This window comes from Poecile atricapillus, chromosome 8 (genome assembly GCF_030490865.1).
Source record: "Poecile atricapillus isolate bPoeAtr1 chromosome 8, bPoeAtr1.hap1, whole genome shotgun sequence".
Taxonomy (NCBI): domain Eukaryota; kingdom Metazoa; phylum Chordata; class Aves; order Passeriformes; family Paridae; genus Poecile; species Poecile atricapillus.
Genome location: NC_081256.1, coordinates 8,376,237 through 8,401,283, shown reverse-complemented (window position 1 = coordinate 8,401,283; position 25,047 = coordinate 8,376,237). Strand labels below are relative to the sequence as shown.

At 42.3% G+C, this 25,047-nt stretch overlaps 2 protein-coding genes across 7 annotated transcripts in view; one reads left to right on the top strand and one right to left on the bottom strand.

Annotated features, from left to right (window-relative positions):
• The window catches only part of IWS1 (interacts with SUPT6H, CTD assembly factor 1), a 29,295-nt gene extending 16,532 nt beyond the window's left edge, over window positions 1-12,763 (top strand). For 4 of the 6 annotated variants that reach the window (XM_058844277.1, XM_058844278.1, XM_058844279.1 and 1 more), the window contains 12 exons: window positions 3,325-4,075; window positions 4,601-4,796; window positions 5,035-5,092; window positions 5,381-5,481; window positions 5,782-5,932; window positions 7,377-7,459; window positions 7,734-7,863; window positions 8,558-8,675; window positions 9,390-9,501; window positions 9,681-9,737; window positions 9,928-10,039; window positions 12,336-12,763. In XM_058844277.1, coding sequence (XP_058700260.1) covers window positions 3,358-4,075; window positions 4,601-4,796; window positions 5,035-5,092; window positions 5,381-5,481; window positions 5,782-5,932; window positions 7,377-7,459; window positions 7,734-7,863; window positions 8,558-8,675; window positions 9,390-9,501; window positions 9,681-9,737; window positions 9,928-10,039; window positions 12,336-12,467 — 1,968 coding nt within the window. In that variant the 5' untranslated portion in view covers window positions 3,325-3,357 and the 3' untranslated portion in view covers window positions 12,468-12,763. Of the gene's footprint in view, window positions 1-3,324; window positions 4,076-4,600; window positions 4,797-5,034; window positions 5,093-5,380; window positions 5,482-5,781; window positions 5,933-7,376; window positions 7,460-7,733; window positions 7,864-8,557; window positions 8,676-9,389; window positions 9,502-9,680; window positions 9,738-9,927; window positions 10,040-10,597; window positions 10,756-11,342; window positions 11,386-12,335 lie in introns of all 6 variants that reach the window. The other 2 variants (XR_009278131.1, XM_058844276.1) reach the window with 2 other exon arrangements.
• A 4,442-nt stretch (window positions 12,764-17,205) lies between these two features.
• PROC (protein C, inactivator of coagulation factors Va and VIIIa) lies at window positions 17,206-24,816 on the bottom strand. Its single transcript, XM_058843428.1, has 8 exons — window positions 24,733-24,816; window positions 24,203-24,363; window positions 23,264-23,288; window positions 22,628-22,738; window positions 21,811-21,951; window positions 21,357-21,466; window positions 20,335-20,452; window positions 17,206-17,868 (listed from the first exon to the last, which is right to left on the bottom strand). The coding sequence occupies exons 1-8, from the start codon at window positions 24,797-24,799 to the stop codon at window positions 17,306-17,308; spliced, it is 1,296 nt and encodes a 431-aa protein (XP_058699411.1). The 5' UTR covers window positions 24,800-24,816; the 3' UTR covers window positions 17,206-17,305.
• Between the last annotated feature and the right edge of the window lie 231 nt (window positions 24,817-25,047).

The following is a 25,047-nucleotide window of genomic DNA, read 5'->3' as shown; positions in this document are numbered from 1 at the left end:
GAAGTAACTCTTAAAAGTAGCTGCATGTTGATCCAATAAACTGCTTGGTAGCTGTAATTTTTATGTAGAAGTGTAACACTGTAAATTTGATTTTGATATATTCCTTATTTTATACTGTACTAAAGCCTCATGTTATAGAACTTTTTAATTTAAAAAAAAAATGAAGGACATCTCAATTAAAATGTTTATAGATAAAGAGGAGGAAGAAAAGAAAGCAAAGGAATTAGAGAAAAATGCAGTAGCAATTACCTGAGACCTACTCAGTTTTGAGGATGTCTGATCTTTCAGTCAAGCATTTGGAAAAGGAAAACTAGAAAACTCAAAAATTAAATATTTCTTTTCTTTGAAAACAGTTTTTTAGAGATAAACTAATAAAAAGGGAAGGTGAAGACTATCAGACATATCCAGCAGCTTTTTGTCATTTATTGGGAAATTGGTCATTTTTTATATCAATTATATTCCAGAACATGCAGATTCATTAATTGCATGCAGAAGCCTCTTGTGCTGCGGGCAGGTCCTTCCCTGTGCAGGGTGTCAGCTCTGCTGCAGAGGGTGCATTGTGATGCTGGTGGGGGGCTCTGGGGCAGTGCTGCACTCACTGACACTGACACAGTGGAGCTGTCTGGCTCAGCTTTCCACACTGGGCTAGAGGAGGTGCTGCCTCTGCATGCCCAGGGTGGCAGGGACACCTGTGCTGCAGGGGGGCTGCTGCTTCAGGTGGTCACACTGCAGCAGTTGAGCTGCTGTGACCACTGGGTGAGTCTTCCAGCTGGGGATCTGCTCTCCCTCACCAAACATCTTCATTCTCAGGAGTGATTGACAGCTTGCAGTAACAGATTAAAGGTTCAGGGTCTTGTAAAAATCTTCAGCAGTAATGCTCTATAATTATAGTGTCTTCTCACCAAGCTTTTGCATAAGTTCTTTGTAATGTAGTGGTTAATTCTGAACCAGTGCATATATAACCTAGAGACACACTTCTGACCTTAGAAATACTAAGAATCATCACTGATTCTAGTTGCTTCTTACTTTTGTTTATTTTTTCACCAAATAATGTCTAAACTGGAAGCTGGGAAGATAATGGTCCTGATATCTTAAATAGGAGTATTTTTATTAATTTCCTTGGGTTTGTTTAGCAAAATCCTTTTATTACTGCTAATATAATTATCAGTACTATGCAGCATTCACCATCTGACATTAAGAGAAGACAGACAAACCCACAAAAATAAAATGGTAGCAAAACAAGTATTATAGTAAAATAATTTTTGTTACTATAGATACCAATTTAATTTCAGCATTTCTCAACGACCTTACCTGTAACTGCTGTGGAATCTGCTTTCCGTTCTGTTTCCAGCTGCAGTTTTCTTTCATCTAAAGTAATATGGCCAGGGAAGATCCATTACATAGACCTGTGATTGGCTTTTGTGGAACATACTAGGCAGGAGAGGGGCAATCAAAGTGATTTTTTGGTAAGGGAAAAAAACAGTAACGAGCTGAGAGTAGTTGAGTGTACATCCTCAATTCTGTCACTTCCTAATATTAATATTTAATGCTTTAAAATTCCAGATTCAGGTTTTAACAGAACAGTGTTTCCTTTCTGTGAGGAGAAATGAGAATTACTGGCTACAAAAGATTCAAAATATGCATCACTGAAACAGGAACAAGCAACAGAGAGAAAACAACTCAGATTGTCACAGTAGCTATTTGTAGTTAGCATTAAGAAACATGGAAATAGTGAAGTAGAATTTGAAGTCCATGTTTTAAAATTGCATGGTCATGGGGTTTATCTTCATTGTTCAGTGACTTTGTTAATCATTCGGCAGTAATTTAGAAGATCTTTATCAAGTGCTAGCCAAAGGAGTAAGTATATAAAGTCCAAAGTCTTGAAAAGCAATGCTCTTCGCCACTTAGAATAATTATGGAGGAAGTAGTTCCTAAAAGCATTTAAAATTAATTTTATTTAAAACTCTTCCTGCGTCATGCATTTTAAAGATGAATAGTATTCTGTGTTGTAGGTACTACACCTACTTTTTCTATGCCTCTGAATGTGGGAGTAGAATGACTACAGAAAATAAAAATATATAGTCTGTTTCCAAGGAAATTGAACTGCAGAAAAAAAAGATATTTGGAAACTTCAGGACATATAGGTCTTAAAACGTCTCCTAGGACAATAAATACTCAGTTTGCAAGTAGAAGACTTTTATAGCTGAGACAAAATGACTGAGGAAAGCCTTACTGAGGCTTTGAGTTGAGTATGGAAAAGAGAAGTTCCTTGTACAATGTTGTTTTCAGCTGAAAAGGGTGTTGTGGTGACAGTAGCTGTGAGAACTGAATTAATGGAATGAGTGTTCAAGAATCTAATTTCATATTTTCAGGTAAACACAATTGAGATTTTTTTTCCAAGTAGAAATTAGATGATAGAAAGATAAAAGATGATGCTGTCAGTAATTGTACTTAGCAAGTTGGCTTGCGAGAGGTTCTTTTAAAAACGGAGCTGTGGCTCAGTATCTTTTGCTGTGTAGAAAAGTCAAAGAATTGTTTCAGTTCTAACGTTGTCAGGTGGGTGTGTGTTTGTGCATGAATTATATTGGGTGTCTAGATAAGCATGGGAGCTGTCAGCATAAGGGAGAGAATTGTTGAATCCGTTCTTGCACATAGAAACACAAAACTTGTTAACAATAGTACCCTGAAATGACACTCAAAGGTAAGAAAACCTTTGAGACAGGTAATAAAACCTTTATGTCTGACTGAAACTTTATTCTTGTTTTTTGCTAGGCTTTTGGTTTTTAGTTGTTCTTAAATAGGCTTCCTGGACAAAGAAGGAGCAGGTGCTATCTTCATTTGAGCAGAATGCATGTGCTGTTTCAGTAAGATGTATTTCACACAAAAAACATCTGCTTGAGGTCTTCAGGAAAATAAAATGACAAATGCAAGATATCCTTTTCTTGCTTTGTTACTGGGAACTTCAGCTAAACCACTTTGAAGGTCTGACTTGTTAAAATAAATACTAAGCCTTTACCCTTGAGCAACTGGACCCTTCTTAGACATGCTTATTTAAGTGTTCTATGAATTCGTTACTGTTCTCTAAATACCATAGAGCTGCAGGATGGACATTCTTCCGTAGATCTCTTAATACTTTTTTTGATGTGAAGTATTTAATAGTCTTTTGATGGAAATTGTCTAATTATTTCTACATAGAAATTATTTCAGTTTGCAGCACCTTGGGTAATCAAATTGGAGGAAGGACAAGCAAAAATTCAGAACATTTTTTTCTTTACTTTTTAAGGTGTTTTTGCTTAGTTGTCTGAGATTATTTTTCTGTTTCAGAATGAACACAGTGGTGGAGAAGATGATGGGCAAATGGGAGAGCCTCATATGACAGACTCTGAAAATGAAGATAACCCAAGGCAAAAAGAAAGTGACTCAGATAATGAGGAGCCCCCAAATCACAATGTAAGTGATTCAGAAAATGAAGCAACTCATGGAGGGAAAGACAGTGATTCTGATACTGAGGATCATCCAAACCGACATTTAAGTGACTCTGAAAATGAAGAGGCTTTAAATCATCGAGCGAGTGACTCTGACAATGGAGACCCTCCAAGGGATCACAGCAGTGATTTTGAAAACGAGGAATCCCACAAACAGCCAGCCAGCGACTCTGAGAGTGAGGAGCTCCAGAAGCAGCCAGCCAGTGACTCTGAGAGTGAAGAGCTCCAGAAGCAGCCAGCCAGTGACTCTGAGAGTGAGGAGCTTCAGAAGCAGCCAGCCAGTGATTCTGAGAGTGAGGAGCTTCAGAAGCAGCCAGCCAGCGACTCGGAGAGCGAGGATGTGTCCAGACACAAGCAGATAGAGTCTGAAGATAGTGATGGGGAGGACAGGAAAGAAAAGGTGCAGAATGACTCTCATCATTCAGATAATGAACATGTAAGGAAAGGATTTCAGGGCTCTGACAGTGAAGACGAAGCTCCTAAGAGACGTAAAATATCAGACAGTGATGAAGATGAGAAAGAGGAAGAAAAGACGGTGAAGAGGAAAACAGCCATCCTTTCTGATAGTGAGGATGACAGTGAGAAAACACGTAAGAAACTATACTGTGAAAGCGTGCTGTGGCAGGCAGTGGTGTGAAAGTTAAATCATTACTTTTATGTGAATAAAGCTTCTAAGGGAGAAACCATAAATCAGACTTGGTTTTGGAGCAGAACTGCATTTGTAGAGGCTGTTCTGACTGTTTTGCTGTGTGAATGTGTATCTAGTACTGAAGAGTAATAAGCAAGTCTGACAGAAGACTGTAGGGATCTAAGTGGCATCTGTTGACATGGTAGTTTGTTATTTTACTACTTTGTTGCTGCTTCTCTAGTAATTTTTTCCTGTGGTTTTTTTTTTCATATACTGGGGGTGAGAGATTTGAAATTACAATTTTTTTGTGGATAGATGGTGGTGTATGGAAGCTCCAGTTGCTGATTGAATAAAACTCTTCAGAATGGATATGCTTTTTAAGAAATGACAATAGTCTGGTGTAGAAAGACTAGTCAGAATAATTTGAAAGTAACAGTTGTCCCCTTTTGTTACTGGGACATGTAGTAATGCTCCTTTCTGCTGGCAGCTGCAAAAAAGGTACGAATCCTTTCCGATGTTGAAGAATCGGATAGTGACGCTGCTTCAGAGAAATCTGACAAAAGGAAGAAAAATGTTGTGTCCGATAGTGAGGAGGAGGAAGAAGAAGAAGGAAAAGACAATGCTGGGAAGAAAAAAGGGAAAGATCTGTTTGGCAGTGACAGTGAATCTGGAAATGAACAAGAGTAAGTGCGAAAGAATATGAATTCTTTCGGGGTTGCAGACAGTGGGAGTGATGCCGAATGGAAAACAGTTAAATCCCAACTAGAGAATGACTGTTCACCTTCATTGGTGGCATGAAGAGAAAGGTCAGTAGAAAGAGTCAGAACAAAAGGGAGATCTTTACACAGTCATCAGAGATTTTGTAGAAAAGGTACATCTCATTGTAGTCCAAACAGATAAATGTTGCTGTTACTTTCACAGGAACCTGATTGCAGATATATTTGGAGAATCTGGTGATGAGGAAGAGGAAGAATTTACAGTAAGTGTTACTGTGGATGTCTCCTGTTGACTTGCTAGATCTGAAGATAATGTATATGTTGCATCAGATCAGTTTTGTATCTGCCAGACTCACTGAGGTAGCCTTTGGGTTGAATAACATTTACAGCTCATCTTTTGGGAGAATTGTTGGTGAGACACTAATTGTTGGTGAGGGAATTAAAAAGACTGTTCATCTTTCTAGATCCTCTGAAGCTTTTTTAGTGTCAGGTACCTGAGTAGATGCTCAATCCTGATCCATTCACTGATTTGCACTATCTGTACTCATCAGGGTTTTAACCAAGAGGATTTGGAGGAAGAGAAAGGTGATGGAGACATGAAGGAGACAGCAGATGAATCAGACTCTGATGATAACATCAAAAGAGGGAAGCAGTAAGTCATTGTGTTAGCTATTCCTTTCTTAATGCCAGATTTTGGTGAAAGGGCATTATGGACAGTGGATATTACAGGTGTGCACATGTTGAGTATTAAAAATGCAGGGTCTGAGGGTGTTTGAGAGCCATTGGAGCCCTTTGCTAGTTTTGCAAAACTAGCTATTTAAATAGCTATATAAAACTATTATACTGAGGATAATTTATCTCACAGGGACCTTGAGAGACAGTGTTTGTACACTACAAAAACACAAAACTGTTTCCTACCAGGGACCATCAGCTAATCCTGTGGTTGTTTCAGCATGGACTTCATGTCAGATTTTGACATGATGCTGCAGCGGAAGAAGAGCATGAGCGGCAAGCGCAGGCGGAACCGCGATGGGGGAACTTTCATCAGTGACGCAGATGACGTGGTCAGTGCCATGATTGTGAAGATGAATGAAGCTGCTGAGGTGAGTTTTCCAGGCTCCAAAGGCACCTTAAAATTCAGTTCCCTTCTATGGGAAAACCGTGTGATGAATAAGATACAAAAATCTGGCTTGTATTCAGCAAGAGTAATCTGTACACAAAGCTTGTAATGTCTATATAACCATTTATATGTTAGTTTGCTCTTCTAAATGAAAACATTTATTCTGTTGAAATCATGATAAAATACTAATTTTAAAAACTAAAACTAGTTCAATTGCTGAACTTTGATCAGTTGCAATTAACTTCTATAAAAAGGGATATATAGGTGCTCTGTAAACTACCTAGAAGTATGTTAAATACTGAGAAATGGACTGTGCTTTAATTTCATTATAGTGTTACTGGCATGTGTCATACTTTGGTACTTGTTCCTGTGAAGAGCCCTTTTCCAAACTGTTTGAATGACAGTGCTGTGGTAATGAGTCAGAGTAACAGATTCATGGGACCTTCTGTCTTGGCAGCCTGCCTTTTTCTTGGGAAAAGGTTTAATATGTTACTGTGGAAGTGCTTTTTGGGTCTTGCCTTTTGTCAGGTGTCATCTGTTTTGTTGGAGTAGTAATCAAATTAACAAACAGCACAGTGAAACACATTAAAACCAATTGAGAGATATACAGGACTTTAGAAAGAGGAGCTTTACAAATAGCAACAACAAAAAAACCTTCCTGAGAACAAGATCAGAAGGATAATGAGTTCAGAAAGATGGGGAGAGTGAGAATGCAGTCTGGAAGTCAACTGAAACTTCTTAGGCTTGACAGGAAAGCATTTCTCAAACAAGACGACAGCCAGATGTTTTGAATGAAGTGGCAAATTTTGAAATACAGGGGCAGGAAGAGGAAAACGATGCATTGTAAGATATCTCCTCCCTTGCAATAAAAACAGACATTGCACAGAAAGAGCCTTCAGTGGATTAGGACGAGTAGAAAGGAATTACCATAGCTGGACAGAAATCTGTTGATTGCAATGGGTGCTTTTGATATGGGAGACAAGGACTGAACAGTGACAGTCAGGCCTTGGATGAAAGTAATTTTGAAATGAGGAGTTGAAAATACAAGTTATCCCTTCCCATTTTTCTGCTTAGCAACTTTGTTTTTCAGGTGAGGCTTTACTAATGAAGTGTTACCTGTGCACAGTATAGAGGACCTTCAGTTACTGTAGTCAATCTAAGTTATGAACTGGAAAAAAAATGTAAATTTAGGAGCACTCCACTAATGTGATGCTTTTGTGGGAAGTACTGACTAAAGTGATTCATTCCCCTTTTCTCAGAGAAACTGTTGCATAATTGTTTGTGAGCTTTGGAGCAGGGGACAAAGTTAGTGTAATCCTGCCAAAGTTGCACTTTTAGTTTAATAGACTTTCTTGTAACTGTTGCAAAGCATGGGAGTTGCTCATTTCTTTCTTTGATTAACTCTTGCTGATTCTTCAACTCTACAGGAGGATCGACAGCTGAATACACAAAAGAAACCAGCACTAAAGAAATTAACTTTGTTACCAACTGTAGTTATGCATCTTAAAAAGTGAGTTGTCATTCTTCCAGTTAACTGTAACCTTGGGAAATAGTCAGAATTCATAAGATTTCATGGAGTTACAGTACAGCTGTACTGAATATGCAGTAAAACTTTTCCAAGTAAATGCTGAAGCTAGGTGACATCAAAAACCTAAAATTATATGTAATTTTCCCTCTTAATTTAACATGAAACAAACTCAAATGCGCTATTTTCCTGAAGGAACATCACATCTTAAGATTTTGCTGTATTTCATGATTTTTGGGCTTCTCTTTAAACCATTTAGGCAGGACCTCAAAGAAACTTTCATCGATAGTGGTGTTATGTCTGCCATCAAAGAGTGGCTTTCTCCTCTTCCAGACCGAAGTCTGCCAGCACTAAAGATAAGAGAGGAGCTTCTGAAGATCCTGCAAGAGGTTTGGAACTGATTTTTAACCACATTTGATTTGGGGCTTCTCCACAGTTTTACAGTCATATGTTTCAGGGAAATGTGAGGTGATAAATGAACTGCAGCTGCTACCAATGGGCTGTGCAGTGAAACACAAGGAAGTAGCCTGCACAACAGATGTGCCTGTGTAAAAGAATTTAGATTATTCTTAAACAGGCTCTGCCTGCCTGTTTTAGGTTTATATCCAAATTTAAGTGATGAGTTACTTACTGTGCATCCCTGAATTTTCTTCCCTTGTGGTCCCTTCTCTTTTCTGTTCCACTGAAGTGTGCAATGCACAGGAAGGCCCCTCACATTCAGTGTAGGCTTTCAGTGTCTGTGGCTAAAGTGATTGCTTGAGTGTCTTTGCCATGTAAGTTTTTATCTTTCTAGAATGAATGATTTGAAGGCACTAGCATGGTTTTGGGGTAATATAAGCTAAAGAGCATTTGGAGCAAAAAGTTCTAGAAAGCTACCTAATTTTGTGTATAAACCCAAGAATGTTATGGCAAATTTCTAGATTTAGTGTTTGATACCTTAAACAATTGCTAGTGGGACAATGAAAACATTAATTTTTCCAAGCTGATTTAAGTGATGGGTGAGTTTTGATCTTTTTGCAAATTTTAGTGACACCATTAATGTTCAGTCATAATTTATTGCTCTTTTCTGACTTTTCTCTTCAGCTGCCCAGTGTGAGCCAAGAGACCCTGAAGCACAGCGGCATTGGACGGGCTGTGATGTACCTGTACAAACACCCCAAGGAGTCGAGACCGAACAAGGACATGGCTGGGAAGCTGATCAGTACGTACACCTGCCTGTGCCTTGTCTGAGATTCCACTGATGATGAATGGAGCTTCTGCATCAGTTTCTGATGCACTACTGCTGTCTGTAGAATAGATTCTGCAATGTAGGAACCTCACTGATCTGTTTCATAACTTTATAGAGCTCTTAACAAACACTGTTACATTAACTTCTGCAATGCACCTTGCTTCATTGTCTTAAACCAGAGGACGGCATTTGTTTTGCCTCAGTTCTCTCTTGGCTCATTGTCCACATCTTGTGTATATAATGCAAAGACAGGAAGGTGCTGCCAGAGGTTTGTTTATTTCATGGACTTCAGAGAGAATTTGGCTGACTGAATGTTTACTACTCAACCAGCTGAACTCCATGTGGAGTGCATTCCATCAAGAATGGCTGCAGACTGATGATAAACTTAAGTTCTTTAGGAACTTTTCTGCATATTTCTAAAAGAGCATTCCTGGGTTGTGCAGGAGCTCCTGACACTGAGAGCTTGGAGATGTTCTAAAAGAGCAGGCAACAAAGAGACTTCGGGGATGAAAGCTCTTGCTGTCTGTTCACAAGGCTGTTTTTCCATTAAATACTAAGGGCTCAAAAATCATGTGGTTGAAAGGAAACATAAATACTCGCCACAAACTTTCAAAGGCTGTACTTGATCACCAGAGTGGTTTGAGAAACAAAGGCCTGGTCATCGTTAACTAATCATGTTTTTAATAGATGAATGGTCTCGACCCATCTTCGGCCTTACCTCAAACTACAAAGGCATGACCAGAGAGGAGAGGGAACAAAGAGATTTGGAGCAGATGCCTCATCGAAGGAAAATGAGCAGGTAGGAGTAGCAGGCAAAAAAATCCGTCTAAGACTCCATCAAGAGAAACCAAGTGGTGTGTGAATACTAAAGGAAATAAAAGGGTAGTAAGTTATGGTCTCTCTTCTTTTAACATACTTGATGGTCTTTTAAATTTTTTTCCCTGTATAAATGCTTATAAATACTTATTTTTCTTGCAGCTCTGGTGGTCAGACTCCCCGCAGGGACCTGGAGAAAGTGTTAACAGGAGAAGAAAAGTAGGTTGGATTTTTTATTGATTTTATTTTATTTTTTGTGAAGTATTTTAGTGGCACTACACTGTGGAACTTGTGTTGTAGAGGTTTTAGAGGCAGTGGTATGCAGTGTGTTTCAGAGGAGAGCACACTGGGTGCTTTTACTTCTTTCTGGGTAAGATTTGTCCGTAAGTCACATCCTTTTTTTCCATAGGGCTCTCAGGCCTGGGGACCCTGGGTTCTGTGCCCGTGCGAGGGTGCCAATGCCCTCCAACAAAGACTACGTGGTCAGGCCCAAGTGGAACGTGGAGATGGAGTCCTCCAGGGTAAGCACTGGCAATGTCCTGGCGACTGTTCCTGAGCCTGGGATTCTGTCACCATATCACCATGGTTACTGCACAGGAGGGTAGTTCTTTTAAGGGGCTCTTGTACTGAGTGTGAACAGTAAACTCTCCAGTAAGTAGGTGCTCTAAGCTCATCACGTTTTCACAGGAAAACATCTCTGACCGAAAAAGAGATTTTGAGTTAACTTTTCTAGAATTTTTCTCTCAGGTGAGAATCTGATTACAGGCCTCTTGCTTTAAAGCATATTTAGCTAAGGGTGCAGTTCAGTACCTGTGTCACTGCACTGATGCTTCTATACTTCTCCCAGCTTTTGTATCATGTTCTGATAATATTCCAGTTTGGGAAACCTTTGAGGTTTTGGTAAATGTGAACAGCTTCAGTGGAGGCCTTTGTGTTGCTTTGTCTTCATCCATCTGCTCATACAGTTTCATTTAAAAGGGGTATATGTGGTAGAATATGTGTAAGTGGAAGAAGTAACAATTGCTGTGCTGTCTGCTGTTCTTTCTCCTTCTGTCCATTAATTGAGATGTTGTTTCTAGCCCGGGACTATTAAGAGAGGTATTAGTCGCTTGGAAAAGCACAAGAGACGGTTTGCTGAACAGAAACGACTCAGCAAAGTGCATCGGGCCATCAAGTTCAGCATTGAAGGCAACAGGATGCCCCTGTAGCCATACCACTGCCTTCCCAAGTTGGAGAGGTATCCCTTGAGGGAGGTGTGAACAGTGCATGTGCTCCAGCTGTTGGCAGTTTGCACATGCAGGACAGGAGTGTGTACACCCTAACTTCAACCTGGAAAACTCTCCTTGAATTCTCTCGTGTCTGTACTGTGACCTACAAGGGAACTTGTACAGGAGAAAACAGGCTCTAGCACATAACATCTGCCATGGCTCCTGCCTGCACAGCTTCAGGGTACCAAATGACAGGAATTCAGTGAAAATACCTGTGCTCAAAACCAGCTTTGCACCACCTGTGGTTTTGAATGCTGTTTTGACACAATTAGGTTTCCCAGATTCACCTGAAGCGACACGTGGGAATTCTTAGCCCTTGGTACAGGACCTCATGTCACTGCATGCTGGCGTCTGTGGCTGACCTCTGACTGGGGCACAGTGAGGTGTTTTTCACACCTGCTCGTTCAAGGAAGTAGAATGATGTGAGACAATAGGGATGGTTGATGGGAGCTACAGAATGAGACCAGGGGGAGAAGAATCCTCTGCTCTCAGTGTGGGCTGTGAGAACCTACATCAGTGTGGGAATTGTTTTGACAATTCCTGGTCTGAATTTCAGTGCTGTGAGCAGGGCTGCCACAAGCTAACAGTGACAGGAAGAGGTGAGCACAAGTCATAGATAACTGTTGAGTTCATATTAAGCTTCATATTTATTTGTTTTTAAAAAGCTATTTTCTTAAACATCACTGTGAAATTTTAGCTGTAATTTCAATGAATAGTGAACAGATTTATGAATAAAGCTTATTTGAAATCAGCATGTCAGGAGCACCTTCCTTAGCCATGGGAACAAGTTTCTAATGGATGTGTTTTTCAGATACTAAGTAGCATGTGTTCAATATCACTGTTTCTCCCAAACTTAAAGGTGTCATGTTTCCATCACTTACTGTTTCTGTTGTCTAGTTAAGGGAAAATTGCCTTTTAGGAAGCACTGGCTATGGCTTGGAAGGTCCTTGCTGTTTGTCTTCAGTGGTGTTTCAGCACACCATCACTGTATTAATCTGTGTAGAATAACTGTTGCGCCACCTGGTTTTCATTTGCAGTTCAAATACAGAGATGAAATGCAATAACTTGCACTAGCTTGTGTGGTCAGCTTAGACATTTCTTTTTGCTACCCCCTACACTGCCTTTGTTCAGTAATCCCTTGCTTTCTAAATACTAATCCCTGACCTTTAAACTAAATGGCAGTGTGGAATTGATGTGTCAGCCTTAGTCACAGTGTATCTGTGTCTAACTCTCCTGCAGGAAGTCCAGAGTGGTGACACTGATGCACTGTGGTTCTGACACAGCGCCAGCCAATAGATATAAAACTTCCAAAGGGTATCCAGCTATACAGTGATTGCCCCTGCACTGTGGAGGCTGTGAGTGCCACTGCCTCCAGCTGGGTCCTGGGGGGGGAAGCATTTTCCCCTTGTGGGAAGAGAACAGACAGGCCAGCTGGGACCAGTGGCTCCCCCCGCTCCTTGCCCAGGTGCAGCCTCGCATGTGCCGCTTGCCTTGGACCTCTGGGGCGTCTGCTTTTTTTCAGTAGTAATTATTAGTTTTATTTTTTAAGTTCCAGGGGACCTCTAAGAAAGGGGTGAGTCGACTGGACAAACAGATGCGGAAATTCACAGATATCAGGAAAAAAAGCAGATCGGCCCATGCAGTGAAAATCAGCATTGAGGGCAATAAGATGCCATTGTGACCCTTCACAGAATGCCCCATGAGCTCTGCTGTAAGACAATACACCCACAGACTCTTTGGAGACCTTTAAATTTTTTAACTTGTTTGGGGTGGGTTTGGTTTTTTAGTTTGTTTTTTAAGTGAATCCTTGAATTGTTGATTCAGGTTCTGGTAGAAGATGTTGTCTGAGGACTGTGAATATGGGGACTCCTTTCTCCTGATTGTATTTAAACTGGCCCTGTCGTTTCGTTTGTACAGATCATGTATTTGTTGTATTGCAACACTTTAAAAAATAAAACATCTTCTGGTTTTTTTTGGGAGGGGACTGCTTGTTCATTGCTCAAATGAAGGTATGCACAGACCACCTGGGATGTGGAAAAACTGAGGGGTTAATTTTTTGTTCAACTTTGCTCATTTTCTCTTTAGTCATTGCTTTATTAATCAGTTGTTATGTCTTTGGAGATCTGCATCTATTGCTTTTGATTTAGAAGTATTGATCATCTTCCATGCAAAGGATTTTCTGTTTATGAAGACTGACGTGAAGTTCAGGAGAAAGCTAGCAGATTGACCATTAAAAATTCCAGCAGCTTCCAGCTAAAATGTCACCGTGCCTTACCAGTGACTTTGCAAAAGTCTGTTTTACTAGTGGGAAGGAGAACGTTATTGTGTTAGGGGGGATAATGCTATTTCTTTGTCTTTACCTCTGAAAATGGCTCTCTGCTGAGCTTGCCTCCAAGAAGAGGACTGACTCTTCTTGCACAGGTAATTGGCAGTTGGCATTTTTTCATTAAGAAAAGTCACCTTTGTGCTGGAGGAGCAGAGCCTCTGTAATTCTGGGAATCCTGGTGTTGGCTGAGTTACTGCTGGCACCAGTCATGGAGAGACTGCAAGTGCGTGTAGAGGTCACGTTAAATTTGCCCCTCTGAGTGGAGGGAATGACAGTAACAGAGCTGTGTGCTGGGGCACCAGCTTGAATCAAGAAGGAGGGCACCTGTGCTGGGGACTAGGGGACTAAAGCTCCTGCTTTTTCCAGGTATGTGTATAATGCAGTAACCACTTCAGGTGTGTGTTTTTAGTATGCTGAGCCCTTCAGGGTTTATGGTGTTGGGGTTTTTTTTAGGTTTAATTAATTTCTTGAAAGCCAAGACATTCTTTACTGCCATAGTGGCAGATGAAACTGTGAAAAATAAGTGAACTTTGTAGAGCTGTTCAGAGCCAGAGGCTGCTTGGGCTGGAAGGTTCAGGAATTGGAATGAATTCTTTCATCCGCCCACATTTTTTGTAGTTCTAGTGCTACAGTCTGGTCATACTGTTTATGGGTGTTGCTGGGGGTTACTTCTACATCCTGAGAGCTGTTTCTCTGAAGTACTGAACCTGGTGGTCTTGTGCAAGGCCTAATAAAATTCTTCCAGTCAAAATTATTCATAATAGCTCAGCACTACTTGTCTGAGGAAAACAAAGACTCCGTTGTGGAATGGTAAGAATGGACTTTCACAAGTGCTGGGGGTTTGTAACTATAACTTCATAGTCAATTGTAAGAAAGGGTCACAAAATCAAAACTTATTTTGATATGAAACACAAAGATCAACTGTTAAGATTCCTACCACAAAACCCTTTTGTCCTGCAGCTAGGTCAGTTCCTCCTGCTCGGTTTATGCACAATTCCGTAGACCTCGGTTTTTGTATTGGAAAACTGTAAATGTAATCTATTATACAAATTTGTATACAAATGTAGATTTGTAAATACAGATCTGTAACTGATTTGTACTCAAGGTTGTACTTGGTGCCAAACTTAAGAGCTCGCTCCCAGTGTTCAGCATTGTCTCCTGACAGCCACCCTTACACAGCTGCACTTCCTTCTATGAGCACTGAATTCACATAGGGCTGTGGGCCTATGTTGTAACACAGATAGGCTTGAGACATGGAAAGTTTCTCTAAAACAAAAAAATCCTCCTGGTTCACATTAAGAAGAGTTATCTTCTCTGTTACTTGCAGATAGTTCTTTATTATACACAAGTACTTTACTCAGTGATATTTAAATGAGCAATTTATGCATTTCAAAATGTCTTTGAGGGTAAGTTGATTTTACAGCATTAAGAATGGGAGCAGGCATAGTGTCATGGATTGAAACACTGTAATAATTGAATTGATCCTATTCTTAGCAGTGATACTAAGTCAGTGAAAAAGTTTTATGAATCTGCGACGCTTTCAACCAGCACTTTGATCCAGGGGCTGCAGTTGGATACTGTGGTATACATGGTATTGGATGGATACTCTGGTGTATACACCGTTATTTACCTTGCTCAGCACTGCCCTTGCCCCAGCTGACAATGGCCAGGAGGAACAAAGTATTACAGTGGGACACAGTGGAAGGCCCCCCGCTGTCCCCCCTGCAGGCACAGAACAGGATGTCGGTGAGCTGCCTGTCCCATCATCTGCTGGCAGCACTCCAGGCCCACCATGGGCTGCCACACTTTCATGAGGAAGCACAGGATGGAGCCCCTCGTGTGTGGCTCCCCAGCTGCTGACCATCCCCATTCCCCTCTGGGGAGAGCAGTGCAGCCACCCCAGCAGGAATCCCCACAGGCAGAGGCTGAGCCAGCCCAGGCTGAGGTGCAGGCTCTGAGCCACAGCCCCTAAGGAAAAGCCATGGGGAGCACGGAAGTGCAAGGGCCAGACTCCAGAGGAGCAGGCGCCGCTCCCAGCCACAGCCCAGTCCCTGCTGTGCCAGCTCTCGTGCCAAGGGCAGATGCACAACGAGTTCCTGGAGTCCCAGCAGCCACTGTGCAATTCCTGATGGGCTGAGCAAGTATCATCCACACCAACCCCAGCCAGGCACCAACCATCATCTACCTGGAGTCACAGGTACAAGACAGAAGTTTGGATTTCTTGGCATTATCTTCTCATGCTGATTTACCAGGATTCGACAGCACCTAACCCTCCACTGCCTGCAGCATGTTTTCAAAAACACAGGCTCCAGAGTGAGTTCATCTTACAAAGAACCATGCTCATTATTATACTCACTTTTTTCCTTATTTTTTTTAGAGGAAGACAGGAAAGAGATTTGGATGTACACCAGGAACAGCCATGAGGTCAAAAGGTTGATCATTAACCCATCACAAATATTGACAGAGGAGAGACAACCTGGATTCTATGAAACACATTAAAAACCCAAAATCAGAAGAAAATTGCATGTGTGTTTCCACACATATACAAAGGTGCATTAAAAACAGAATCAAAAGGTCTTAAAAATATATCCTTCAGTAATAAAAGCCACCTTTTGCAACAGATTTATTCAGGAAAATATGGAAATTTTGAGAGCAGATTTCTGACACTCCACCTTCCAGCAGAGGTAAGACCAACTGATTTGGAAAACACACAAGCTGCTCAGTAAACCTCTGAAATATGCAGAGCTGGGAGTGTGCAGGAAGATTCACAGCAGTCACCTGCAGGCAGGCAAATACTGCCCTGTCACAGTCACAGCCACTCTGACATTACAGTTTCTGCTGTTACTCAGACCTGGCTTTGAACAAAATTGTATTTTTCCCTGCAAGACAGAGTTACAGGTCACCTCTTCCCACTGCAGCCTGGTGGGAAGGCTGCTGTTCAAAGCATTTTTAACATTCATCCACCCCTAAATCCTGTCCCAAGGCAAAAAGAGGAGGAGAGGAGAGGGACAGAGCCAGCAGGTGACACAGAAGCCATTGGTTTGACTGTTACTTCTTCAGTGCATGACTCAGAATTCTCACTTGAGTAATAAGCACAGAGGCAGCTTCTGAGGGAACCAATTTAAGAGTTGTTAAGCCTCCTCACTGATATAATATTAAATTTCTTACAAACTAATAAAATTTCATTGCACCTGGGGAGTTTTTGTTTAACAGTCTCGTCACAAGAGCAGACTGAAGTTCTTCACTGATCCAAACGCGCATCCAAGCCCATCAAGATGTTGGAAACATCACTAGAGCAGACATAGTTTCCCTTTTTCCAGAACAGAAGTGTTTGTTTGCTTGTTAATCAGAAGAGAATTACAGACTTCATGATAAATAGAGCCTGCAAAATCTTGGAATTGAAGTTGGTTGGGGTTTTTTTCCTTTTCTTTCAATGTTTGTGTTGTTGTAGTTTTTGTGTTTTATTTTGGTGTTTGTTTGTTGTTTTTGTTGAGTTTTTTGGTGGTGGTGGTGGTGTTCTTTTGGTGAATAACATGAAAGAGAGTTCCCATTCTCTTTTAAGGAAGTTTGGGAAGGTAAAATTAGGCATCAAGTGTACAAAGAAGAGAAAATACAGATAAGTTCCAGTCATCTGCTGAATCAACAATCTGTGAACACTGGAGTAAGGTGTGAAGAACTGGAGGTAGTAATGATATAATAAAAATTTCATTGGGTTGAAAGAAAAATTAGACAAATACCGAGCAAACCAAAACAGTTACTGTGGGTATTACCTTGCAGTACAGCTGAAATGACAGAGCTGCATCTCTAGGGTTATTTGCAAAACACTTTTCTCTGTCCTTCTCCTGAACCCCAACCAGTTCAGACATTTTAAATAACTGACATTTTTATTTCAAAGATGGAGCTGTCTGACAACGGACAACCTTATTTTCTACAATGTTGTATGTCCAGCATCTCAGCTAACAGAAGGTATTTTCTTGCCTGTAAGGCTGAGGTAGCACCATGCCACAAATAAATAATATAACCTGCAACAAACCAATGTAAATAAGAAAAAAAGGAGGAAAAAGGTGGATACCAAGGAAAACAGCACACAGGGTTAACACATACTCAATATTTAATACTGAAGATCTGAAAGTACATTACACTGCATACTGTCACTAGCCCAGAGCCACAACATTCCAGACTCTGGATCAGAATCAACCCTTCAAAGGAGCTGACATATCTATGTGATGCTGGATCCACTCAAGGTACTGACTAACTTTGGTGTAGACTCCAAATTTCTCCCTTCTTCCACAGCCTTCACCCCAGCTCACCAGTCCTACCAAAAACCAAGTATCCTTATATCTAGTGAACATAGGGCCTCCGCTGTCCCCACTGCAGGAATCTTTCCTGTCTCCCAGGCTCCCAGCACACAGCATGTTGTCAGAGATAGGGAAGCTCATGGCCTGGGCACACTCATTCCGGGGCACAATGGGGATTTCGATGTACCTGAGGGAAGCGGCATAGCTGGTGTTACGCTCGCTTGTGCTGCCCCAGCCTGTCACCACCATCTGCTTCCCACTCCTCATCAGCTCCTGCTCTGCCAGATTGCGGGTGGGAAGGCAGATTGGGAGCGCGTATTTGTAATACATCACATGCTCAGCCAAGTGCAGCATGGCTATGTCATTATCTGAGGTCTTCTTGGTGTAATTTTCGTGGATCACCCATTTATCAATCCAAATGGTTTGCTCATCTGCCTCAGGACGGAAACGGAATTTACCTGGAAGAGCAAACACGATGACAGATGCTGTCAAAGCTTCCTTTACTTTGAAGACTGAAGTATCTGGATTACACTGGTCATTAGGACTGCACTCCATGTTTTTACTTCTCTTGTAATACAACTTTATGTTGTAACTTAACAGTGTTCTTAACAGATGGACAAATCTCTAAACTTTTCGTATTTACAGAAATCATGAATACCCATAGAGCTCTAAAGCTCTGGTCAGGAGCTGAGTAAGAAAATTGCCCTGTGGTCTTCATATTTCACTACACTTGTGCAGTGTGAGTCACCTTCAGGAGGAAAATCTTCTTGGAGCCAGCATTAAAAGGTGGGAGAGGAAGCACACCACAAAACAGGACATTTACAACAGGACATGAGCTTTATGCTGAATAGCCAGGGCCTGGATGGCTGAATGTCAGGATTTCTAAGATAAAGTTGACTGACAGGTAAGAGTATTCCTTTCTGAAATCTTACATCTGTATTTTAAGGAATTTTTCACTGCTTAAGACTCCTCAGGTGCTATTTGTGCGGCATGATCATGGCTACCTCATGGGCCAAGCAGTTACGGAAAAGCAAGCAAGAAACTGTGGTGAAAAGGGCCAGAAATGCAAGAAGTCATTTGTGGTACATAGCAATAGGAAAGGCAGAGCTAGATTTTCTGGCAGGCTATCAATGAGGTCTGGCAAGATTTTTTTCTGTAAGGAGTGTCTCCAGGTATGGGGACTTACAGGCCACAGTTGTTACGTAAATATATTCTCAAAAGATCCCTTAAATCCACCTTTGGATCTTGGTCTTCCAGCCCATTTATTTCTGAGTTTCTCTTCTTACTTGTCTGCAGACAAAGGACAGTTCACACATGGCTGGAGCAGACAGCTGAAAAATGCTCTGATGTCTTGTACTAAGTGGCACTAGCCCCTGATGGACTTGCTAATATCGAGCCAACAGTCACAAACCAGTTTTTTCCTCCTATCACAGTCTCTTTTCTTTGTGGTGACAATGTCTGCAGCACCCCTGAGGCAGCCTGAAGCCACCAGGTTTGGGGGCTGGCTGGCAGGGTTTTATTCCTGCCTTCACAGACACAAACTCTGCTTTAGGCCTCAGAAATAACTCTGGACTCGAGCACTGTCAGACCGTCTCCTCTGAGGAAGGCAGAGTGGCTGTGCAGGAACACACCTGCTGTGGGGCCACACACCTGGTACCAGCACAGCCACCAACTGTCTCCATAGTGAGGCAGCCACCAACCAGTGGGTGACACCTTTCACACTGCAGTGACAGGTTCCCTCACCCCCTTTGACTTCTGGTGCATTATGCCACATAAGCACCGCTACAAGACTTCTCTCCAAGCTGAGTGGAAATTCAGATGCAAGTTCTCCCTCCTGTTTTGCTCCTGTGGATGGCAAGCTGCAGGGGGACAAATCCAGAAGGGTGTGGGGTATCCCAGCCTCACAGACACAGGCTGAGTACCACCTGTGCAGGCTCAGTACAAACACTTTCCTGGCTATCCCCAAGGACATGGCAATGTCTCCATCCAAAGCTCTGCTCCTTGTCCCTCACAGATGTCTCCGGGTTTTTCTCATGAGTGACAGATGTCTCTCTGTGAAAAGGTGAATATTCTTGCCCTAAGAGGACCCAAGGCTACTTCACACACTTTTTGATTCATTCTTTATGTTGGACGTACATAAACTTATTGTCTCTGCTCTCAAGCACCTGCACATCCACAGTGTGTATGGAACATGCACACAGACCATCTATTTTCAAGGCTATATACATAGACAATATATTGGCAGGATTCTCCACAAATACTGGGAATAATCTGTCCTTTCACTAATGGAAAGCAAGCAGTGGAGCTGCTTATGCCTCAGCACCAATGGTAGATAGAAAACACTATTTTTAAAAATAATCTACGTAAGTGTAAATGAAATACTAATTGTTTTTGTCTGTTAATTCAGGAGAAGCACTTATTTGACATTTTCTCTGAGAAAAATGACGTTTTCTGATGCCGCAGAGCAGCAGAGCAAGTAAAGGCAGTGTTGCCATTCAGCAGCACCTCTCCAGTGAAACACTCTTAAGTAACAGTGTTTAAATACACAGAAAGGCAGGAAGAGACCCTGTGATATTCTACTTCTGGGATCAAGACTTTTTTTCAGTATTCAGATGGCCTAAATATTTTCATCACCAGAAAAACACAGGCAGAAGAGACCAAGTCTCTCTACTTTACAGAACAGCAGCAGTGCTCAGAAGAGATCAGCTCATTTCCAGACTAAGGCTGATAATGGCTCCAATTAAATCAGATTTTTACTAAACTTTGTTTTAAGCTAAGGTGCATATTAAATACTGCCTAGACAGACCACTCCTACAGCCAAGGACTTTCATCTTCAGAGCCTGCTAGTCTTTTCCCTGAGATGGTAAATGTTAGAAATTAAACAGTTATATTTAAAAACACAGGGACAGGTGATTTTTCCATACCAAGTTTAACTCTGAACCCCTTGTGCTCCTCGAGGCAGTGTGCTGCTGTTAGGACCCAAGCTGGATGGATGAGAACACCCCCACACAGAAACTTCCCTTTGGTATTTTGCAGCATAATCTGAAACAAGACAAGGGAGGCGTGACACTGCATGGAGCACAGCTCACAGAATACTATACTCATTCTTCTTGGATGCTGGCAAATACCCAGACTTATCAAGCACCAAAGCATGTCACATTCACTGAAGCCAAAGCTCTACAGGGGGACAAAAGCTCTATGAATAGAGTCTCTATCAAATACCTACAAAAAAGTTTTGAATGTCCTTCCTGAATGAGGGCTGGCTTCATCCAAATCAGCATGGGATGATGCTGGTCACTGCAAAGAAGCACTTTGTACTTAAAAGTTTTGAAATAAAGAGCACAAATGAGGGGTGTGTCCCACACCAGAGGCAGCGCATCATCTCAGGCTGCAGCTCTCACACTACAGTGTAAAAAGCCTTTTAATATCAAAGGGAACCAGCCCCTAAATATTTGCACTCATTAGTTCCATGGTAAGCTCTGTGAGATCTCCCTTTTCTCTGCGATAACCCAGCCTGCCATGGCATATTTTGCTGATTAAATCTGCTAACTTGAATTTATGACAGACAAGGCTTATAAGAAAGGGCAGGAAGATCGCCTCACAGTGGAAGGCTGTTGCAGGAGCTGAAGCAAACATCACACACCATGAGTTCCCCAGGATGGAGCAACAGAGCAGATGAGCACCATCACCATCCTCTGTCTCAGCAATGCTGGCACAGTAAGCTCAAAAACTTTGCAACAGCAACAAGGTCAAGAATCCTCACAGATACTAAATTATTTTTTCCTGCTACTCCAACCTTTGAGATGCTTTTGAAAAAGCTAAGGGAATCTTAGTTTCATATCACACCACCAGTAACAATGCAACAGCCTTTCTGGAGCAGAGAGGCAGGCAAAGCAGTTCAGGAAGAGCCTGAACTATTTGTAGCAAAGAATCCCTTTCTCCTCACCTGCCAAGGGCTGCCTCCCCTTCTTCCAGCTGTTCCATCAATGAGCCGAATATTGAAGTCTGCTTTGGCTTCAATGTAGTTAAACTTCACTCTTCCACAGGGGAACTCCACTGCAGAAGATGCAGAGAAGTTCACTAGCAAAGCCCAGATCACCCAATCCTCTTTCTCGAGGATTTCCTCTATCTAGGCAATACTTGAAGCTTCATGGAAATCCCTCAATATTTGGCAGAGGAGGCAGTCTCCTGACTCTCCTCTATGTCTCCATGAGGCAAACATGGATTAAGGGCCATCAAGTGGGTATGGAGCTGGGAAATGCAGGCAGAGTTATTCTTCATGGAACAGATGTTTTGAAAATGAGTACGAAGCGGACTGCAGACAAATCTCCCCTAAAACTCTTTTACATCAGTCTGAATAATCCTCTGTCAAACCTGGACTACAAACATCCTGCTCTTACCTACAGGCTCACATGTGGTGTGGTCATCCTTGAGCTGATACCCCGATGCGCAGCTGCACAAGCGATGCTGCTCAGCAGGGTCTTCCCTGCAGAAATGTTCACAGCCCCCGTTATCCACGGAACAGTTGCTGTATTTGACCTCTGTGGGAACAACAGCAAGAGAGACGTGGAGTTGGGGAAGTCAGAAAGGCAAGGTGGCAAAGTGACATCGTGCTTCAAGTGGGTAACAGCTGTCAATGGATTTGGAATGAGCGTTGTGGGCTTCAATGACACTCAGGCCACTAGCAAACAGACCTAGGTCCAGAAACAGGCAGTGGGGAGATAGAGGAAACAGATTACTGTCAGGTAGACTGGAGAACAGAAAACTCTGTGTGCCAAGTCAGAGTGCAAACTATAGATGATATATGACATACAGCGCTCATCACTAAATATGCTGTCCAGCTTTTGTCCAAGGAAGGAACTGTCACAGTAATAAAATATTTGCAGTGGATTGAATTTTCCCCTGTATTTAAAAACTCCACCATAATCCCTGTATTGGTAATTCCAAAGTAAACCCCTGCTTCTGAATGCTTCCAGTGTTGTCCAAAATTTAGATATCTCATATCTCTAAAATTCTCCTATGGCAACACGAAGTTAATTTTGCTTTAGATAAGCACACATAAACCTCTCATCACATCAAGAAGCATGAGAAACCACAGTAGTAAAGAAAATAGTAAAGAAAGAGTTTGCAGTGCAATGACTGAAGTGTCCACCCCTATCACACAAAGATCCCTGTCACAACAGATGTTATTTTATAGTGGATTAAATGCAGTGTTACCATAGCTGCACAAAACCCCCTCCCAGCCTTTGTTACAGATGCAGGAAAATTTTCCAATATTGTCCTTGCAGATCCCATTGAAACAAGGCTGTTTCTCACACTGATCTCCATCTGAAACAGAGGTAGGAATACTCAGTCACTGAACCAATACAGAGCTCACAGATCAAACATCAACATGAATGGACCCTCCCCAGACTCCCAAGTATCAGCCACATTTCTGGCACTTAATGCTCACACCTCTGTGGCACTTGGCCAGTGACATGGCCATCAGTATGGGTTCTCAATTACATCTGGAGAGTGAGTGGAGTGGGTAGAAGAGGAGGAAAGAGTAAAGCCTGAGGCAGGCAGGGCAGCAGCAGGTTACTGCTGGACCACATCAGGCATGGTTAGAGCACCAAAGCATTTTTCACCAGTTCCTTAACTCTGGGAAGATGACTAATGATAGGTACAGGTGCACCTCAAGTGTTTTAGGAAGGCTGCTTGTATGATTGAACAAGAAAACATCCTCTGCACATCCCTCATGAGAGAGAATGAGGATAGGATTTGAATCAGTATATGACACATGACAGGAGGAAGGCTGAGGACTACTAGCTCCTGGGGAAGCACAGAGAAACGATTAGGAAAGTCTTTACTTACCTACATACTTGGTCCAAAAACTTAGCTGTGGAGAAACAAAATCTGTATTACAGTGAGGAAGCCATTTTTAACAAGTGAAGGCTTTAAAGTGTCTTGTGATCTTGGCCAACAGGACACAGCACTGGGATCAGTAACATTGGTCTCATTCTGCTTGGCAGTGTAGTGACTGGCACTACCAACCAAGAAAACCAGCCAGTGATTCTCCTGTACTGTCTGTACTAAGCACATACCCTCCTGCTCTGCTTGCAGGCTATTTTATTGGCACTTTCTGCCAGGTAAGTTACCTGAGTTCACTTGAGGCCAGTTAGACAAAACATGGGCATTTTCCAAGGACAGCCCCTCTCTCCTCTGGGGTCTGAGGGACAGCAAGAACTGCGTCATCCTATGCTTTGAGCTTACTCTGCTCAAAATAGCAATAGAGTCTAACCCAACACAACAATTGAGTGTGGAAAGGGGCAGGAATCAGCAGACAGTAAACATAGTGTCCAATTCTAAATAGGAGTTTGAAGAAGGAGAGAGAGAACATAGTGAAAAGAGAAATGTTTGTCAGGCGTATCTGGGTGATGTGCGAGATACACTGAAAAGCAGCCAGGACTGGTGAATGGACAACAAAGGGGAAAGACTAAAAGGACTGGGAAAAACTTAGTAGCAGCAAGAACAGCCAGTGGGGCCAAGTAAGGATTGGAATTAACTGTCTGGGACCTCACCAGGTGGGTCAGGTAGGACATGCTTCAGTAGCCAAGCTTTGTGGCTCATAGAGGGGTAGCTTGACAATCACTGTTAACACAGTGACACTCAAAACCATGCCCACACCCAAGAAGGCAGAAGAGATCTGCATTCAGTACTGACAGCATGATCTCCTGTGCCCTGGATTGCAATATTTTAAGAAAATAATTGATTAGCTAAGTTCCCCACTCATCCTTAAAAAAGACAACTTACTGTTGCTTCCCTGGTTTCAAATATCTCACTGGCCTCCTCAAAGTCACAGATCTCTTCAACACACTCACGCTCCATTGAGCCTGGCTTGAGCTCCTCCAGGAAAGTGTTTGCCCGCTTCTGGATTCTCAGGACTTGGTTTGCGTCTTTACTGCTGTAAAATACTGCAAGCAAAAAGGTGAAAGCACAAGCAGAGAAAAGTGCTGGCTGAAAACTAGTAGTGCTGCCTCCCAAAGGACACTTATGAGAGCAACAGCTTCTCTCCAATACAGCAAGAGAGGCTGTCCTAGACACCATGTGCTGTCTTGTGCTGTGCTGCAGAATCAAGCTCCAGCCTCTGCCCTGTGGTACTCTGACAGCCCATGGGGCTCTGACCAGGCAGCTGCCATGGCCCCAGCACTGTCAGCCTCTGCTGAAGGAAGTCAAACCCCCCTAATGGGAACAGTTCTAGCCACTCCCTCTAACAGAAGGGCAGGAAAAGCAATTGCAGTGGCTGGGAAAGGTTGAAGGCCATCTCTCAAAAGAACACTTACTTGAGGTGCCAAAGCCCCATGAAAAGCAAGCAGCCAACAGCAGCCCCACGGTGAGGAGCTTCCACATCCTGCAGCAGGAGTCACCTGAGGAGGAGGAGAAGGCAAGTATCAAGAAGAGTACATTGCAGACTGACACAAGACCCTGCTGCAGATAGTTCCCACCCATCCAGCTCAGCCAGCTCACTCACTTGCTTTTCAGAGAGCAGCTTCCCTGCTGAATGCTCTGGTGTGCCCTGTCTCTTGACTCCAGCTCTGGAGCAGCCATTCCCTCCAGACTGGTCTGTTCATTCCCTTTAATACATCAGCAGCTCTCCC

What these genes read in the sequence shown, in the direction of transcription:
- PROC (XM_058843428.1), bottom strand. Translation starts at nt 24,799, where the DNA reads ATGTGGAAGCTCCTCACCGTGGGGCTGCTGTTGGCTGCTTGCTTTTCA. An exon ending in ATGGGGCTTTGGCACCTCAA is followed by an intron (nt 24,364 to 24,732) that starts GTAAGTGTTCTT and finishes TTTTGCTTGCAG; the next exon opens with TATTTTACAGCAGTAAAGAC. An exon ending in GGGGTTCAGAGTTAAACTTG is followed by an intron (nt 17,869 to 20,334) that starts GTATGGAAAAAT and finishes TTGCTCTTCCAG; the next exon opens with GTAAATTCCGTTTCCGTCCT.